The 18,689-nt window shown below is 37.7% G+C and overlaps 1 protein-coding gene across 1 annotated transcript in view; it reads left to right on the forward strand.

Annotated features, from left to right (window-relative positions):
- Positions 1-280: 280 nt before the first annotated feature.
- Positions 281-18,689, forward strand: part of cntn3a.2 (contactin 3a, tandem duplicate 2) — a gene marked incomplete at both ends in the record, with an annotated part of 59,739 nt that continues 41,330 nt past the window's right edge. The window contains 3 exons of the mRNA XM_079402155.1: positions 281-335; positions 3,434-3,563; positions 15,366-15,541. Coding sequence (XP_079258281.1) covers positions 281-335; positions 3,434-3,563; positions 15,366-15,541 — 361 coding nt within the window. The remainder of the gene's footprint in view (positions 336-3,433; positions 3,564-15,365; positions 15,542-18,689) is intronic.

Genomic DNA, 18,689 nt, shown 5'->3' on the forward strand with positions numbered 1-18,689 from the left:
CACATTAGCTGCATTAGCGCTGTGATAATTTCACCCCATAATGTGTATTGTAAGCACACAGCAGCCACCGCACATTACCCCATGGCTTTCTTTTGCATAAAAACTCATTTTTAGAGTTAATTGAGAAAAATAGACTGGACTACCTATAACAAAGTATTTCTAATTTCTCATAATTTGTTCCTCAACAGGTCAGGTGGTTTTCTCTCTCTAGAGAGAGAGAGAGCAGCCGTTCATTCACGGCGCACTGGATTCAAGTAACACTCGCCCCTGGCAGCTGAAGATGACGTTACTATGGAAACAGTTTTTGCTCCTATCAATCATGGAGTGTCTTGCAGGTAAAATGAATTGGTAATTCCTTCCCTCTGTGGCTCTTGTGATGTATTCACAACTATGTCTCTATCAACTTTAACTTAATCTTTTCTTAGGTAGACTGTAACAATGTTCTGAAGCTCGGAGTTAAAAAAGAGAAATCTGACAGTATATAAATAACAAGTGCTCCCCAAAAAAAGGGTCCTCTTGTTCAGTGAAGCATTATGTGTATGTGGTCAACCTGGTTGTTGTTATTGCAGCATTTGTTGCTATCAGCCCATATCTTGATTATGAGCGGAAGACAGTAATAGACCCTGACGCACAGAATCAGGCTTACAGGAACAGGACGTGTTTTGGATGTGGTGGAGGGGCTTTCAATTAAGCTGTGCAGTCATTTTGAAAATGAATTGTGTTGTGTCATAGAAGCTTTTGGAGGCTTCGATATAATGTGTCCTCCAAGGAAATTGAACTTGTATGTCACAGTTTATGGCTCCACTTCCTATACAGATGTTATTTCTGTGAATAAGAATTCACTGAGAATATACAGCTCTTAAAGGGATAGTTCACCTAAAAATGATGCTTCTGTCATCATTTACTCCCCCTTGTGTCGATCCAAATCTGTGACTTTCTTTCCCAAAAGCACAAAAGAAGATATTTTGAGTATTTTTACTGATTGCTCTTTTCCATGAATCCCCGCTGAGGCTTTCAAGCTTCAAACAGGATGCACCATAAAAGTGGTCTGTACAACATGTGTGCTGTATTTGAGGTCTTCTGAAGCCATACGATAGCTTTGAGTGAGGAACAGATTGAAATCTGTGAGCTGAACTCGAGGACCAGTTTGATTTGTGAATGAATCATTCAGGTTTTGTGAATTCTGATTCCGATTCTTAAAAAAAAAAAATCCAACTCAAAAATGTATTTGTTTTATTAGGGGTGCAAAGTGGATGTTTTATCATGATACCATCTAAAACAGATTCTCTGGGGAAAAAAACTCCAGCAAGCAATATGATATTTGATCAAAACATGCTGATTGTGATTTGATTCGATTTAGGGACCTGCAATTGATATATCGATATTACAAAATTATATTAACTCACCAAAATATTGCATGAATATTTAATTGAACTCTCTGAAAATTGCAAATCCTGTATCCCAGTTGGGACATCCATTTAAAAAAAAAAAATACTCTTTAGTTTTAATTAATAGAAAAAATATTTAAAAAGAGATCATCAGTCATCTGATGACAGCTCATAATTGGCTTGTGCAATGAGAGAAGCAATGACAGTAATGACAGTTTTACAGTCTTTTGTGCTCTCTAAGAATTTTAGAGTCTCTTTTGTACACACACACACATGCATATATATAACCGTATTCAGCCTGTTCCTCAAACACAAGTTAGTATTTTTTTCTCTTTTTGTGGTCCGTTTAAAGCTCAAAAACTTCAGTCCAAGTTTATTTAAATTGCCAACATATTCTTTGAAATGTTTTCTTTTGTCTTCTGTAGAAAAAAAAAAGAAAGTCATTGGACAGAATTGTCATTTTGAGTTAAAGTAACATATAACTGAATAGAGACATTGTATTTCAGTGAGTTGAGGAGAGGATAAAAAATAGAAAGACACAATGTGCACAATGTAAATGTCATATGAGAGCACCTTAGTTCCCATTTTCTGAACAAATGTCACACTTAAATGTGAAGATTCCTGTGCATTTTCCACTTTGATAACATCTTAAGCAGAAGTTGAGTGATGCGAGCATAGCACTTGATTAGAACCCACACACCTGGTGTGATCTCACCACATATGGTCCGCATTTCTGCACTCTTTATGCATGCATGTTACTGCGCAGCTTCTGTCATCTGCAGAATATTTATTTACCCTCAAACTTGTTTTTTAAAAATTCTTAAAGGAGTAGTTCACACAAAATGGAAAACCTGTTGCTCACCCTCATGTTGTCCCAAATCTGTATGACTTTCCACTTCAGAAAACAAAAGAAGATCATTTGAAGAATGTTGGTAAACAAACTGTTTTGGTTGACTTCTATTGTATGCATAAAAAGCCACTGTGATGTTTTGTGAAATATCGTCTTTTATGTTCCATAGCAAATGATGACAGAATGTTCATGTTCAGATGAACTATGCCTTTAACACCATACCAAGTAGAATTTTCAGTAACACTTTATTTTAAGGTCCAATTCTCACTATTAACTAGTTGCTTATTAGCAAGCATATTACTAGCATATTGGCTGTTTATTAGTACTTATAGGCATATTTTAACCTGACACAATACCTTAACATAACAGCTTCCTTATAACTATTAATAAGAAGCAAATTAGGAGTTTATTGAGGGAAAACTCTTGCCTATTGCCTATTATAAAGTGTTATTGAATTTTCTTTTGTTAAAATCAAATAAGCTGAATTTAAAGCTGAAGTGTGTCATTTTAGTTTTTTACTAGAGTAAGCGTGACATAAATGAATTGCAAAAATTATTAATTGCAAACAGGTTTCTTTTCTTTTGCTAATCAACTATTATTATCTATTATCATCTATTTTGAATGAGATAAAAATGGGGCTTGATTTTGTCCATTGGGAATTGATTGGATCGTTGTCATCCTCTTAATGGTGCACTTGTCATCAGAGAAGAGAGGAGGACAGGAAGTTTTTGATTAAATGTTATGAAAAAAATTTAAAATAATAATGCATACCAAGATAAATCATTTATAATAAACCCTGTAATTTTCCATAACAATATGAATAGTCAATCTTGAATTCATGGTGACTTTAAACCCATCAGCCTTTGGTTCGAACAAATTAGTCAGGCATTATTCCCACCGCTAAACTAACAGCATTGGCTGAGTCAGTGTCACTGTCTCTGGCAGCTTTGGATACTCAAACAAACAGATCAATGGTTTAATAGCGCCACAAAGCTGTAGCGTTTACATCTTTGGAAGGAACAAACCTACAGTATGGCTTACATTTAATTGTCTCTCCTTAGGAAAAGAACAGGTATGCGTCTGCTCTTTATTTGGTGAACTGTTCCATTAATATGAAAAGGTATTTTAATATTGAAAAAATGACACTGTGCATTAAGATACAAATATGTAATTGCATTCTGTTATTTGTTCTCAGAGTGTGTGGATTATAAGTCTTTCAATGGGCCGAAATGGCGAATGGAGCCTAGTGATCTGACAGTGGGCTCACTGGAGGAAGAGGCTACACTGACCTGTGACGCAAAGGGCATTCCTTCCCCTCAGTACAGGTACAACTGCATTTTCTGCTTCTATTTTTCTCTCTCTTTAATCTAGTGAGCTTCTTTAAGGGGTCATCGGATGCAAAATTCACTTTTCAAGTTGTTTGAACATTGTTGGATGTACACATCCATCCTATGATAAAAAAAATCCACCCAGTGTTTTTTTTTTTAAATCCCTATTTTAAAATCCCCTTTCTCAAATTGGGCTGTTCTGAGATTCCTGTTTGAATGACGTAGTTCTGCACAGGCCGCTCCCACCATAGCTGATTGACAAGGCCGTCTTACCTTAGACCCGCCCTGAGTGAGCTGAGAGCTGTCCGCCATTGTGTCGACTCCGGTGGAGGGGAAGACAAGATGTCTCCGATTAAGCGATTGAGGTGTTCTGTTGTTGGATGTAATAATGAACATAGCAGTCGTCATTTACTCCTGACATCTGAGCCGCTGAAGACGCAGAGGATTAACGTTACTTTCGCTTTGAAGGGAATGCGCCGATCCCGATCTACATAAATGTGTCTATGTTCACACAAATCATTCGTGATCCAGCCTCACCTACAGAAGAAGTGAGTATAAGGGTGTTTTATGAATCTTTGCAAATCGCCTTTCCTAATAACGTGCTAGTTAACCAATTTTGCGGCTGTAGTTTACAGTCTGCTCGCCACCCCATGGAAGAGAGGGGCGGGGTCAGCAGAGCTCATTAGCATTTAAAGGTGACATATCATGAAAATCTGACTTTTCCAGGTTTTAAGTGCTATAATCAGGTCCCCAGTGCATCTACCAACCAAGGAAACGTGAAAAAGGTTAACCCAGTAACTTTGTTTTAGTTAGCCTTTTTCTGCAAGCTTCTGAAAAAAATGAGCGCGTCTGATTTCGCTCCCTTGGTGATGTGGCAAAGGGATCGCATTATAATATTACTGCCCCTTAATCTGCAAGTTTCCACCCACTGCTCTGTCATTTTGATGACTTAATGCTGCCTATGTAGGCAGCTCACAAAGTTTTGAGACATTTTTCTTCCTCTCAGTAATTTGAATGATTCTGCAACACCAATCATGCATGATGTTATGTTTATTCATGAAGTACTGTATGATATTATTAGAATTTAATGACCAAGATGTACAGAATTCACAACTTTCACTCCCTCGCAATGGGGAGAGTTAACCGTGACAACAAAATGATCTTTCTTTTGGGTATGTCTCAACAGTCCATTATTTTTTGCTGTATGTTCAGATTAGATATATGCCGGGCGCAGTGTGTCACATTGTGACATCTGCATTATCTGATGGCAATGGTTAATCAGGAATGTTCCTGTAATTTAATGGATTATGGATTTCACATCTCGAGGCTGTACCTCATAGTGTCTTCCTGGGCTCCATCTCAACAGAAGCGCCATAAAACTGCAATATTTATACCGGATTCACGCTGGCAGGGCTCAATGAATGCATTGACACATGCACATCAATTAAACATGTGGCGCATGTTATGTGCCATGCATCATGCAATTTAAACCAAGCTAGATCTCTCAAATGCAATGTGTACATTTTTTATTCAAAAGTGTGTTTTGAATACTGGGTTGAAATATTATTACTGTTTGCAGTCTGTTTCAGAATGTCTGAAAATAGCTGATCAGAATTTTTTTTTTTTTCGCTTAGAGAATTTCTTATGCCCTTCTCAACACTGACAGTGTTTTTGAGGTCACCTGGTTGCTGTACTGTTCTTCGCTAGTAGGCATTACTCTCTCTTCAAAACCAGACACGATGCAATAAGATTCCAGCGACAAACAATTTTCTGTCCATACCAGACACGACACGGTTACAGGATGCAACAAAATCAATCACTAATCAGAGCCAGTCAGAAGAGAGTGTGGGTGGGCTCTCTGCAAGTGCACTTCTGTCTCACACTCGCAACGAAATGGAAGTAAATTATTAAATTAATAAAAATTCAAAACGCACACAGTGACTGATACATTATTTCCTAAAATGTTCTTAATTTATTTTCAAGATATGTGGTAAACTATGATTTGTTACGTTCTTTATGGCTATAAAAGTTATGCACAATGATATTAAAATTAAATGAATTTAATATTACATAAAATGCAATCAGCTGTCAGCCGTGATGTTGCAGAAATAGAAAGCATTCCAGAAACAGAATCTCCTGGTGCTTGTCACGTATATAGCCAACTTGGCTGATTAGGATTTTTATCACATCTTGTGGCGTCAAGTGTCCTGTTAGGACTTGGTGTTAATAATGTTGGTGGTCTGTATAAAATCTCAAAAATTAGATGTATTGTTAGTTTAAAAAGAAGAAGTAGTTTTTAATAATTATTGAAAGCATTTCTTTCTTCAAGAAATTTGCTTTTTTTTATTTCCCTTTATTCCTTTTAAAGTACGAAATGAAACTGTTAAGGAAATGGAATCGTTAAGAGGAATCAAAATCATTCAATTCTTTACTATTCACATTCCGAATCTCGCAGGAGATGGATCACATGATCTCCACTGTCTTTGTTCCTTTTGCTCACAATTCATTTGCATAAAGTGAAACATTTTAGCATTGTTGAATTGCAGCCAATCACTTATGTCACCAGAAAACAGCAACTCTCATTGAAAATCATTGACCTCATATCTTTTTCTCACTGCAGATTGCTGTGTATGACATATACAGCGAGTTATTTGGACTTAGACCCTGTTTACACCTTGCATTAGGTTGTGTTTTTGTCGATCACAAGATGACAATGCTAAATACAGTTGTAAATGGGGTCTGAAACATTTTGAGCTTGTCCACATTCGACCATTTCTAAAAAGCATTTGACTGTATTGCTTTCATAAACATTAATGAGGTCAAATGCATTTCAACAGGCACAAAAGAGTGCTGCCTCTCTGCCTACTGATCTAATTCTTAAACATTATGGGATGTGTTGTTGAAGCGTGCTAGCCAGACGAGATTTAAACTTTGCCAGCTGAAATCTTATGTTTGATTTGAAATGTTAAAAGCCTACCCAGAGTTTCGACTAAAATAGCCTAAATTTCACACAAATCCTTGCACAATATTATGACTTCAAAACGATTTTAACATGCTGCGAGATTAGAAAACTGATACATTTATATCACTTTTGCTTTCATTAACACTATCAGGTAGGTTTAAGGTTGGGTTTGGTGTAGGTGGGTTTAACTAATTAACGTAAAACGCAGCAATGCATTCCTGTACCAACGTAATAAAAACATGGCCACAGCCACGTATTGAATGTGTGTTGAACTGCCGTGAAACATAGGTACAAAATATCGGTGTTGCAGAAACATTACCACAAGCATGTATTTCCAATGAGCCTGGGTTACAAAAAGCACAATGTTCTCTTACCATTCCTGATTACCCGGCGTAGTTTTTTTTGCAGCTATCAGAGCAGAAACAAAAGCTGCTGCTCTCAGTATCATTTTCCGTTGTCTCCTTTTACATTCATAAGTAAATTGTGCAAGCTTATTTCACAATATTAGACTGATTGATCTGAAAAATCCCATATACACCCTCCCCTCAAAGAAATCAGGTAAGTGGTCGAAAGTGGACAAAAGAGATGGATGAAAAAGTCAGGAGTATATGGAAATGTCTCTCCTATGTCTACACATGATCCAATCTACCAAAACACATCTTAGGTGTTAACAGGAAGTTAGACACAGACATTCTAAAGACACAAATCTTTAATCACCATCCAGAGTGGTTGCTGTACTCATCTCACTTAAGGAACAGATTTCCTCCCCGATTGAAGGCGCATGGGTGATGTTTAGCCTTACTGTACCCTTACTTTACAGGCCTGTGCGTTCCTCATTTTCTTCTAATCATCTTTTTGCTCTTTCTCTTGCTGTGCCGCACATCACGCAGAGCGGTGCCTGAGCCTTAACCTGCACACCTCTCTTGATGTGCAAATAGGGCTGAAGTGCTTCTTCTCTAGCTCCTTCCTGCTATTGAGCAGGGAAGCTGAGTTGTCAGCTCTCTAGAATAAATTGCCGGCTACAACTGTGAGGTTCATAAAAACTGAAGGTAGATGCACTTTTAAATTACTCTTGCACTATCTCACCGGCCCGTTCTTGAACATTGCAGCACTTGCTCCCCTAACTGTCAAAATATGATTTTTACCACCCAAGTTTCCTGACACCCAGGCAAAAAAATATTGACGAAGAAACTCCAAAGAATAAGGATTTGACAAACTTTATCAAATTCCAGTGCTTACTGGCAGCATGAGATATCAAGGATGAATTGCCAAAAAGACTTGATTTAATCCGTATAAATTCTTCAGTGAAGTGTGATTGCAGACAAAAATATATTTTTGAAGTCTGCAGAGCTTAAACGAAGCGTGTGCTAAAATGATTTGTTCAAACGACAAGGTAATTGCTTGAAAGAATACATCAAACCCTGAATTCAAAATATCCAGTCTTTCAAAGTTATATTAGAAATCCCAAACTCCTGTCCTGCTGCAGCTTGCATAAGAAATTAGTTTCCTTAATAGATGCATCTTTTTTGAATACAAATACAGCTAAATGCTGCAATAAAGACCAAGTGATGGTTTTGACTTCAAGCATGAAGAACAAAAGTCCTTGTGCACCATTTTGGCAGACTTATTACATTTTGTGAATAATAGGGCTAGGTGATATAGCTTGCTAAAAATATATATTGCATAGTTTGGACAGTCTCCATGATGTATTTGGATTAGAGGAGCCATAATTTCAGCCAAACAGCATAGGTGCCATTTACTGTCAAAAATTGTTTTTCACTTTTCACTCTATTTTGTGAAGTGGCTTATGGCAGTAATGTTTCAAATAAAGAGGAAGCATATTTAGTTGTTGAGGAGAATTTTTACATGTTTTTGTTAGTGCTTGTGATGATCTGCAATGGTGCTGGAATATTTTGCTGGGTGTTCCTTGTGGTTCGTTGGTGATAGAAAGTGACAACAATGTTTTCACTTGCACACAACCATGCACCCTATTTTATATTGCTTATTTGTGACCACAAATTATTCAAGTGAAATTGCTAAACTAGATACAAACAAAACTTCTGATATGCATCCACTTATGAACAGCTGTGAAGTCAGTTTATTAGGATGGGTTGCAATTTGGATTCCAAATCCATACTTAAAGCTAAAACAACAAGTCACAATTTATGTAGTAATTCTATATTATCCACTGTACTGTAGGTCTGTTAAGGCCCGTTCAAGACAATAACTTTTTTTTTTTTTTCTAAAGTTTTAATTATTATAATTTCTGTGAGAATAGGGAAGTCCACATCTGTTCTGTTTTGTGGTTTTGTATGCTTCCTTTTTTTCTAGTTTTTTTTTCCTTGGTTGCTCATTGATTAGTTTACACCTGATGTTTATTTCTTTGATTGGTTTGGGTTGTATTTAAACCCCATGTTTTGTTCAGTTCTTGGTCTGTTCTCGTCGTTGCTTTCCTGGTTGTTCTGTTCTGTTTTTGGAAGAAATTCTCCTAGAGTGTTTTGTTTCTTTATAATAAAAGTACTGGTAACACTTCAGTATAGGGGCCAATTCTCACTTTCAAGTTACTTACAGTATTAGCATGCATATTACTAGCATATTAGCTATTTATTAGTACATATAAAGCACATATTCTGCATGACAGTATTCTACATACATAATCCTACCCAATACCTAAACTTAACAACTACCTTACTAACTATAAATGAGCAGTAATTAGGAGTTTATTGAGGTAAACGCTGTAGTTAATAGTTCATTAATAGTGAGAACTGGACCTAAAGTGTGACCAAAGTACTGCTGGACTTAAATCCAAATTTTTATTTCATCTGCTGCAACCACGGCATGGCAATACCATAGAAATCCATCGATAATATCTTAAAAATATCTTTCAGAACAGCTGAATAACAAACATTGATAGCCAATCAGATTTTCAAGCATTTAATGCTGCAGACAACATAACTGCAGCATGCGTTTATATTAAATACAAAGTTATCATCCATCAGTGTGGACGCTAATAGTTATTAAGGCAGTATGATTATATAAATTGTAACAATGAATTAAAGTCTCTAGCAAAGTGTTGACTTGCTTAAAGTGACAGCACCCTAATATATCCGTTGCCGCCATTGTCATTAATGTTAATCAAACAGCATAACAGAAAATCGCTCACTGCTCTTGACTGAATAATTTTTTTCTCTATTAAGAATTGTTCAATTTCATACAGTGAAAACTATGCAGTGTTTTATTTTTACATTTGACTTTCAATTTCTGTAATATTTCTTATAATGTTAAACCTTCTGTACCTGAAAAACCTTGTATCTTTGTTCTATTATATTTGTCCTATTGTCTGTAATTTACTACTTTGTTCTCATTTTTAATAACAAAAATAAAATCCCAAATAACTATTTTGTGATTATATATATTCTTATTGCAAAATGCATTTATCTTATCGTGAAATGAGAGTTTGGTCATATCGGCCTATCATTACAGTTATTTTTATTGGTGTGAATGGGTCTTAATGCGTCTTGAATACACTTATTGAATACACTTTTCTCATAATTTTACATACGCTGTTATTTGTAAATGCTACTGCTTCTGTTAGCTTTTAATATACGGTTTTATTCTGATTAAAGCTTTAATACAGTACGGCAACCGCACACGCGTCCATGTATAACGCTTCTCAAAGTTACAGTATGTGAAAATAAGTGTATTCACTGAGCTGATGATCTGAGAGAGAGAGAAAGAGAGAGAGAGAGGGAGATGCAGAGTGTGTGCAGAGCAGGGGATGTGAGGAACAATATTAAGAACCGCTGCTTTAGAACACTGATTTTGAAACTTGTGAATTCATTAGAATCGTTAGAAGACAGAATCGCGATTCATATATGAATAGATTTTTTTCGTGCATCCCTAGTTTTCTCTTCCTCTTCTCTAAAGCAGCGCAGCATGGCCTCGCCCCCTTTGCTGCGTGTTCCCGGGGGCGGGATTTATCTGGATTCTTGACGTAACGGACCCGGGAACTCGTTGTAGTCCCTATGAGCCGTTTTTGTAGGCATTAAACTACCAGAATTGAAAATATGATATCTTTATTTGCATTGAACTTTCAGCTTCGTAACTTTGCAAATATTATTTATTCTCAAACAGCAACATTACACACTAACGTTAAAAAAGTGAAATTGCAATCAACCACAACTTTAAAAATTGAATTTCTGTTGCAATAGCATTAAGTTGCAAAACAAATGCAGTTCATTTTTATGTATTCTTGTTTTGTTTTTTCTTAGAAACCATTTTGAAGCATTGAGAGTGTCTGGCCTGCATTGCTGGCCCATGAGTGTGTGTGTGTGTGTTTTGTGAAAGTAGAGATTGCTCCCCTGGAGCATACGCTGGCTGCCACAGCCAGAGACTGGTCTCTAGGGCGGTCCACAGGTGTTGAAGGTCTGAGCACCATGAGGAGAGCAGAGAGATGAGCAGATGAGCCTGGTGCTTTGGATCCCACACCAGCAGTCATATCAATGATGCCGCCCCCCCCATACAAAATTGATATGAACAGCAGGGTCGACTCCAGTTCAGCCTTAGCCACACTGGAGACTCTGCACTTTCCAGAAAAGCCCTGAGGCAAACGTAACCCCACTTCACAGCTCCCTTCACTCGATCTCTGTTTTCTCCTGCTATCGCAGCCTGCGCGGATGTGTCACCTATTTGTCGCTGTGTGTCAAGTGCCCTTGATCAGGCCTCACTTGCCTCACTTACTATTTTTACCCAACAGAAAACCGCTTATTGACGTCGAACAGCTCTTATTTGCATTGCTCGCGAAAGACCTCACATTAGAAGCAGCGATGATTTGAGCGGAGCGAGAAAGCTATTACATTCTGAGATGTCAAGAGCATTTTATTCTTGGCCCTTATCCTGATCCCTGCTATGTTCATGACATATACAGCTGCTCTCAGAGATAAACATGCTGAAAAGAAAAGACAATAAATATACATGGGTGAAAATGGTAAGAAGCTGTGACTGGAACCAATGTATTGAGTCAAGTGATATTCCATCATATTTGCTCTTTTATGGATGTATGGCTAACCTGTTGTGTCATTCACTAAAGGCATACTTGACAGCTGATGTGGATTCATAAGAATAAATTTGTGAATTTCACAGCGTGGGTGTATAAAACCAGATCATGGCCTTCCTTGTCAGTAAACTGTGCTTTTTGTTCCCATGGAGAAAAAAACAGTTTGGAAGACAAAACAAATTTGAAGGGGAAAAAGCTTGATTTTTTTTAAATATGAACTATTAACATTTTCATCTGAATATTAGTTGTTGTTGTTGTTGTTTTCTGCCTTAGTATGGAAGTGAAGAGAAATAATGGAAATATGCAACACTGTTTTGTGCATGTGGAATATGAATTATTAACTCTTTCCCGGCCATTAACTTTCCCCGTCAATTAAGAGGCAACGCTTCCCCGCCAAAGACAAGTTTTTACGGCAATCCGTGTTCTAGGTATATTACGGTAAGGAAAACCCTAGCGCATGTCCTGAATGAGTTACGGGACTTCTGGTTCTTGTGGGTCCGAATACAAGACGATCGGCATAAAAGGAAGGATCAGAAAAAATGTAGAGCATATATGTAGATCATGTTTTGACCATTTTGAATCTGATCGGGACGAAGTAGTCAGTGAGAGAGATGCCTTTACAGGCAAGCTGCATAGGGCCCCCGAAACACCATGGGGCCCCCTTGCTCTCAAAGATGTTTTAGTTTCATTTTTGAATTTGGTCAGCGGTTATGAAAACATGAGTTATCATTTATTTTAATGCAGTGCGCTGTCACCCTCTCTACGTAAAAAAATCAGTCAAATCATGTAGTGAATGTCGTACAGTCTCTTGCTCGAGACAAAAAAAAAACGAGTTGAAAGCGTACCGAGCCGCGGAAGAGATACTGTTTCTCGAGCGCTTTCCGTGAGCGCGATTCGAGACGGAGAGACACACGGACAAATGCGTTTCATCCATTCTTTCAAAGGATGGAGAGTAAGGGATCATTCACGCAATCACTTGGTTGACCCACTTAAGTGACTACCAGCTTACATCAGTTGCTTTTATAGTGTGCACTTAAACTAAAAATCACGGTTACTTTATTGCAACATTTTTCTATAAAGTTAAGAACGCTCTGGAAGTGTTCTGTTAATTCTGCTAAACTTTAATTACTAAAACTAAAATTAAAACGGAAACTAAACTGTATAAAAACTATAGGCTAGAAAACTGTTCACAAAATAAAAACTAAACTAAAATTAACCAAATTATTAAAAAATAAAAACAAAACTGAAATTTATAGCGAAAGTTGAAAGCGATATTAAAATAAAAACAAATTTAAAAATGCAAAACTATAATAACCCTGACATGTACGTCTTTCATTGGAGGAAGGGTATCCGCCAAATGAGATGATCGGAATTCGGAGGTGCCGGATCCGGACCGGGTTTGTTCAGATTAAGCCCTGACTATGAATAGCTGTGCACACCAGCTGTTTTGCGCTGCTCACCAGGAATTCTCCCAAATCTTCCCATGGCCACTTCAGGCTTGTACACTTAATTTGCATTTGCAGCTATACTAGTGGTTATTTATTTATTATTATTTTATTATTATTATGGTAACACTTTAGAATAGGGAACACTTATAGAGTTTTTACAATAGGGAACGCTCTCTCCACTCTCAATACCATGACTGAGGTGCCCTTGAGCAAGGCACCGAACCCCCAACTGCTCCCCGGGCGCCGCAGCATAAATGGCTGCCCACTGCTCCGGGTGTGTGTTCACGGTGTGTGTGTGTTCACTGCTGTGAATCACACACTTTGGATGGGATAAATGCAGAGCACGAATTCCGAGTATGGGTCACCATACTTGGCCGTATGTCACTTCACTTTCACTTTCACTTATTCACTATTAACTACGACTTTTCCCTCAATAAATTCCTAATTTGCTGCTTATTAATAGTTAGTATAGTTGTTATGTTTATGAATTGGGTAGGATTAGGGATGTAGAATAAGGTCATGTAGAATAAGGCATTAATATGTGCTTAATTACTACTAATAAATGGCTAATATTCTAGTAATATGCATGCTAATAAGCAACTAGTTAAGAGACCCTAAAATAAAGTGTTACCATTATGATTTTTTTTTTTTTACGTTGAAGTAGAGGAAAAAAATTAACAATCCAAAAACATGCCTTTTGAAAACTGCTTTTATTTTAATGCAGTTGTATCAATAAACAAATTCTCCAGTCTTTCACATGCATCTTTAAAATCGTATGTAATTATGAGAGTGAAGTGGGGGCGGCACGGCACGGCAGGGCTTTGCCTAGAGCGGCAGTTAAGCTTGCGCCGGCCCTGGTTGTTGTTGTTATTTTAATTTGTATTATATAGTATTTATTATTGTCATTATTATTATATACTTTAATTATTTGCATAATTAAAAAATACAAATAATTATACATATATTAATTTTAAAAATATATACTGTATATATAGAATAAATAAAAATGGACCAGGACCCACTAGGCCTCAGCAAACTTTCAAGGGCCCTCAAGATGATTTTGCATTACAAAACAAAATAAGCCAAAGCAACTAAAAATCGAGACGTTTATTATTTTATTTAATTTCAGTTTTCCTACAGTCTTGGAATTATTTTTTTTTTTTTGGAAAAGTCATGTAAATTGATTAAATTAATTTTTTTTTAATGAATATATTAAAAATATAATAGAAATTGAGTAAAAAAAAAGAATTGGTAAAGTGTTAAGGTTTTTGCACACTGAGTCCGAAATTGTCGCACGTTAAAAAATAAATACGACCTCATGTTGTCAATCAAGTTTACACATTGCTTCCAAAACTTTCCTCCGTCATAAAGAAAATCTAACCAGGTTCGATTTTCTGCGTTTTCACATCCATAGCAAGCATTTTGATAGGAAAGGATGATGAATATGAGAAAACCAAAAAAATGCAGATTCAGTGTGCAAGGACCTTTAGCAAAAATCCTTATGCTTAATCCTTGTCTGGTAAATTGTGAACAACTGGAGAAGTCATAGAGCCTTTGTATATTGTTTTGGACAATAGGGGGCCTTGATCATGGCTCTATAAGATTGTTTTTGTATTTACACCTCCATTAGCTTATTTGCATCCACTGCTCACACTAGTAAATTAGCACACACAGCATCTGTTCCTGGAGTGTGCAGACACACAGTTAAACTATGGGAGTTCAACCCAGCTGAGGCCCTGTCAGAGTGAATGACTAGTGAGGCCTCAGGATCCTTAAATGATCTTGCGCCCTTTGAAAATCTGTCCACATTAGCGGGCTGGCCTCTGAATTGCATGCTAGTAGTTAAGGCCACAGGTGGGCTCGGGTCTTGGGTCTTAATGGTCGTAGATGAGGTGTGAAAAAGTGGAATTGATGAGACTCTCCGGCGCTAATCATTGCACAATGAAAAGGACAGCAAAAAGAGCTGCTGGAAATCTTTCAGCATAAAAACTCAACATGAATTGCAATTTGTAAACAATTGTACCTGTATAATATGATCCCTTTCCAAGTGAAACTGGACGTTCGATGAGAAAAATGTAGCTTTTCTTCACAACATTTTCATAGGCCATCAGTCTGTTCGGATTTTGAAATATTTCTTATTGAAATGAATCAGGGATGAAGTTTAATACCAATCTGAATCCGCTTTGTAATGATTCATTGATATTCCACGTGACATTTTTACATCCAAAACAAAATCAATTTCAAAGGTTATCACGAAAAATCATTCAAAATCAGCAGTTATCACAACACATTGAGCTGAGTGCGCTATCATCTGTCTGTTTGTGTGTTTGTAGGTGGTCTCTGAACAGCACTTTGATTAATCTCAGTACCGATTCCCGTCGGCGGCTATCTGGAGGAAATTTGGTCATTAGGAGTCTGGACCGAGCCCAGGATGGAGGAATATACCAGTGCACTGCCTTCAACCCACAGGGAGCAATTCTTAGCAGAAGAGCAAGCCTCCAGTTTGCATGTGAGTCATCGACTGTGTGTTAGCATGCTATATTAGCACTTCAGCTGCTCAATACAGGGTGTAGAGTTGATGCTGCCAATATTGAACTAGCTTAAAGAAGAGAGAAAATTAGTTATCAACACCTTAATGCAACTAATGCAAATTGTTGCGGGGCAAATTAATTGTAATTTTAATTGAATAATAAAAGTAACTTCATAAAAATAATAGACCTAATAAAAATAAGAATGCAACAGGCCTACATTAATTGGAAATGCCAAATCCTCCTAATATTGTCAATAACTGATGTTTTTGACAACATCTCTGCTATCGTAGAAACAAAATCATCGTCTTTCGACACACCCCAGCAAGAGGAGGTAATCGTGGGGCCTTTCGCAGCGCGTGCCCGTACACTATAATAATAATAATAATAATTTGTTACATTTATATAGCGCTTTTCTAGGCACTCAAAGCGCTTTACATAGTAAGGGTGGTATCTCCTCGTCCTCGTCCACCACCAATGTGCAGCATCCACCTGGATGATGCGACGACAGCCATAGTGCGCCAGAACGCCCACCACACACCAGCTTAATGGTGGAGAGGAGACAGTGATGAAGCCAATCAGTAGATATGGGGATGGTTAGGAGACCATGATGGTCAGAGGCCAGTGGGCAAATTTGGCCAGGATGCCGGGGTTACACCCCTACTCTTTTTCAAAGGACATCCTGGGATTTTTTATGACCACAGAGAGTCAGGACCTCGGTTTAACATCTCATCCGAAGGACGGTGCTTTTTACAGTATAGTGTCCCCATCACTATACTGGGGCGCTAGGACCCACCCAGACCGCAGGGTGAGCACCCCCTGCTGGCCTCACTAACACCTCTTCCAGCAGCAACCTAGTTTTCCCAGGAGGTCTCCCATCCAGGTACTGACCAGGCTCAACCCTGCTTAGCTTCAGTAGGCAACCAGTCTTGGGCTACAGGGTGATATGGCTGCTGACAATTATTATTATTATTATTATTATTATTATTAATACGAATATGTGTATCGTTACACCCCTAATAGCATATATAGTATTATATTAAACTAAAATTCTCACTGTACATTTTTTTTTTTAATTAGTATTTGGGCACCTCTGGTATAGACCCTAAAATAGGCACATTATTAATGTATTGAATTGTATATGGGTATGAATGGCTTTCAAAAATTTACTAATGTTTACAAAGATTAATAAAATATTTAGTCTGTCAGTTGATTTTATTGCATGTAATTAATGGCAATTAAATATGTTCAATTCCATTACATTGCTTTAACTAATTTGAAAGAAATATTTACATGTAATATTATTTTGAAACTAAAATTATTGTCACGGTACATTTATCTATTATTTTATTTTTTACATTTATTTAAATTTATACATTTATAAAGTGCATACATAAATACTTTTACGTTTAGTGCTCTTTCTGTCCGAAAATCCATATTGTATATGCCCATATACATTTCAGCTTATATCCAAAAATGTAAGTTTAAACGTTATGAGTTTGTTTTGGATCAGATCAGAAGTTTCCTGTGCATGCAATGCCATTATTTTAAAGGTGTGTCACTATGTGCAAAATGTGTGATTTCTGTGCTACTGACGTTGCTGAATGCAACCGCAAAAATAATGTTCCCCTTCAGGAATTCGAGCTGCGTCGAACGCTTTGGGAACGCCTCCAGCGAGTCCATACTCTGAAACATGTGTGTAATCAAACCAATGAATGGGCGTGATGTCACGGACGGGGTGACACGTGACCAGGAAGCTATAAGAGCACGTGAGGTGGATACACCGGTAGCTTCTGTCATTTAGCGAAGCGCTCTGTGTGTATGTGTATGTCCTATTTACCGTTGTCTGTCACTGTGAGAAAAAATAAAGCCATGCCAAAGGCTAAGTCTAAGTCTGATAAGGGGTGTGATAAAAGTAAACAGCAGTTTAGGCTGTGTGTTCCTCCCTGCCCTTTGTGTTGTTTGCTTGGGGGCGAAGCACGCTCAGTCAGCTCTCGAGGGAAGCACGCTCTGATGGAGCGGTTTCTTCCGCCCACGGAGAGCACTCGGCGCTCAGACTGCCATCCTCTGAGGAGGGCGATTGCGAGAGCGCCGATGAACCACCCCAGTCTGCACAGTATGAGGAGCTTACAAGAGCAAGTTAGATGAGCGTTTTTTGAAGTCTAAGCCTCTCCCTCCACGCCGGGGCTTGCCGTTTTTCCCCGATCTCCATTCTGAGGTTTCGAGATCGTAGGGAAGATTGTTATTCGGCCCGCCTCTTTAGTCCCTCCCTTGTTGATTATAGTAACGTCTCGGGACTAAATGAGTGCAGATAGAGAGCGATGCCCCGGGTTGAACAGACGCTCACGAGCTATCTGTCTCCCGGTGTGGCATCGTCTCTTAAAGCTCCGGCGCTGACCACCAAGCCGCTTCGTACTACATCAGCGCTGGTGGGCAGAGGGTACACGGCAGCAGGTCAGGCTGGTGCTTGCTTACATACGCTTTCAGCTTACCAAGCAGACCTGCTGAAAGAGCTGGATGAGGGCGGGGAAGTAAAATCTGACGATATTCAAGAACTCAGAAGAACCGCTGATTTGTCTCTCCGCTAGGGTTGTAGCGGTATGAGATTTTCACGGTATGATAATCGTCTCAGAAAATATCACGGTTTCACGGTATATATTAAACAATAATTCTTATCAGTAACAATGAATCTTAAAAGAATAAGAACAAGTTATTTGAGTGAACAAATCCTTTATTGCAACAAACTTGAAATCATTTTAATGAAAGTAAGCCTCCTTTCTGAGGAAAAAAATTACAAAATAAAGCCATAAGCCTTATGTATATCTATATCACACGTTAACATTTTAATTAATGTTTTAAAATGTTATCAAATGAAAATTTAACAACTTTTATTTTTGGCAAAGTGCTGCACAACAGAGGTATTCTAAGTTAAAACATGGACAAACATGATATTCCTTAAAAATAATGTTTAAATTAATTATTATAAAGAATATTATTATTGTTGTCATAACTTTTAAGTACATTGTACAGTGCTAATTCATTTCTGTCAGGACTTCAAGTTAAATTGAACTTTTATTTTGACAGGTTGTAGCAGACCTTTGAGTTTAGTGTATTTGACAATGTTTTTTC

Source organism: Barbus barbus (genome assembly GCF_936440315.1).
Source record: "Barbus barbus genome assembly, chromosome: 41".
NCBI lineage: Eukaryota > Metazoa > Chordata > Actinopteri > Cypriniformes > Cyprinidae > Barbus > Barbus barbus.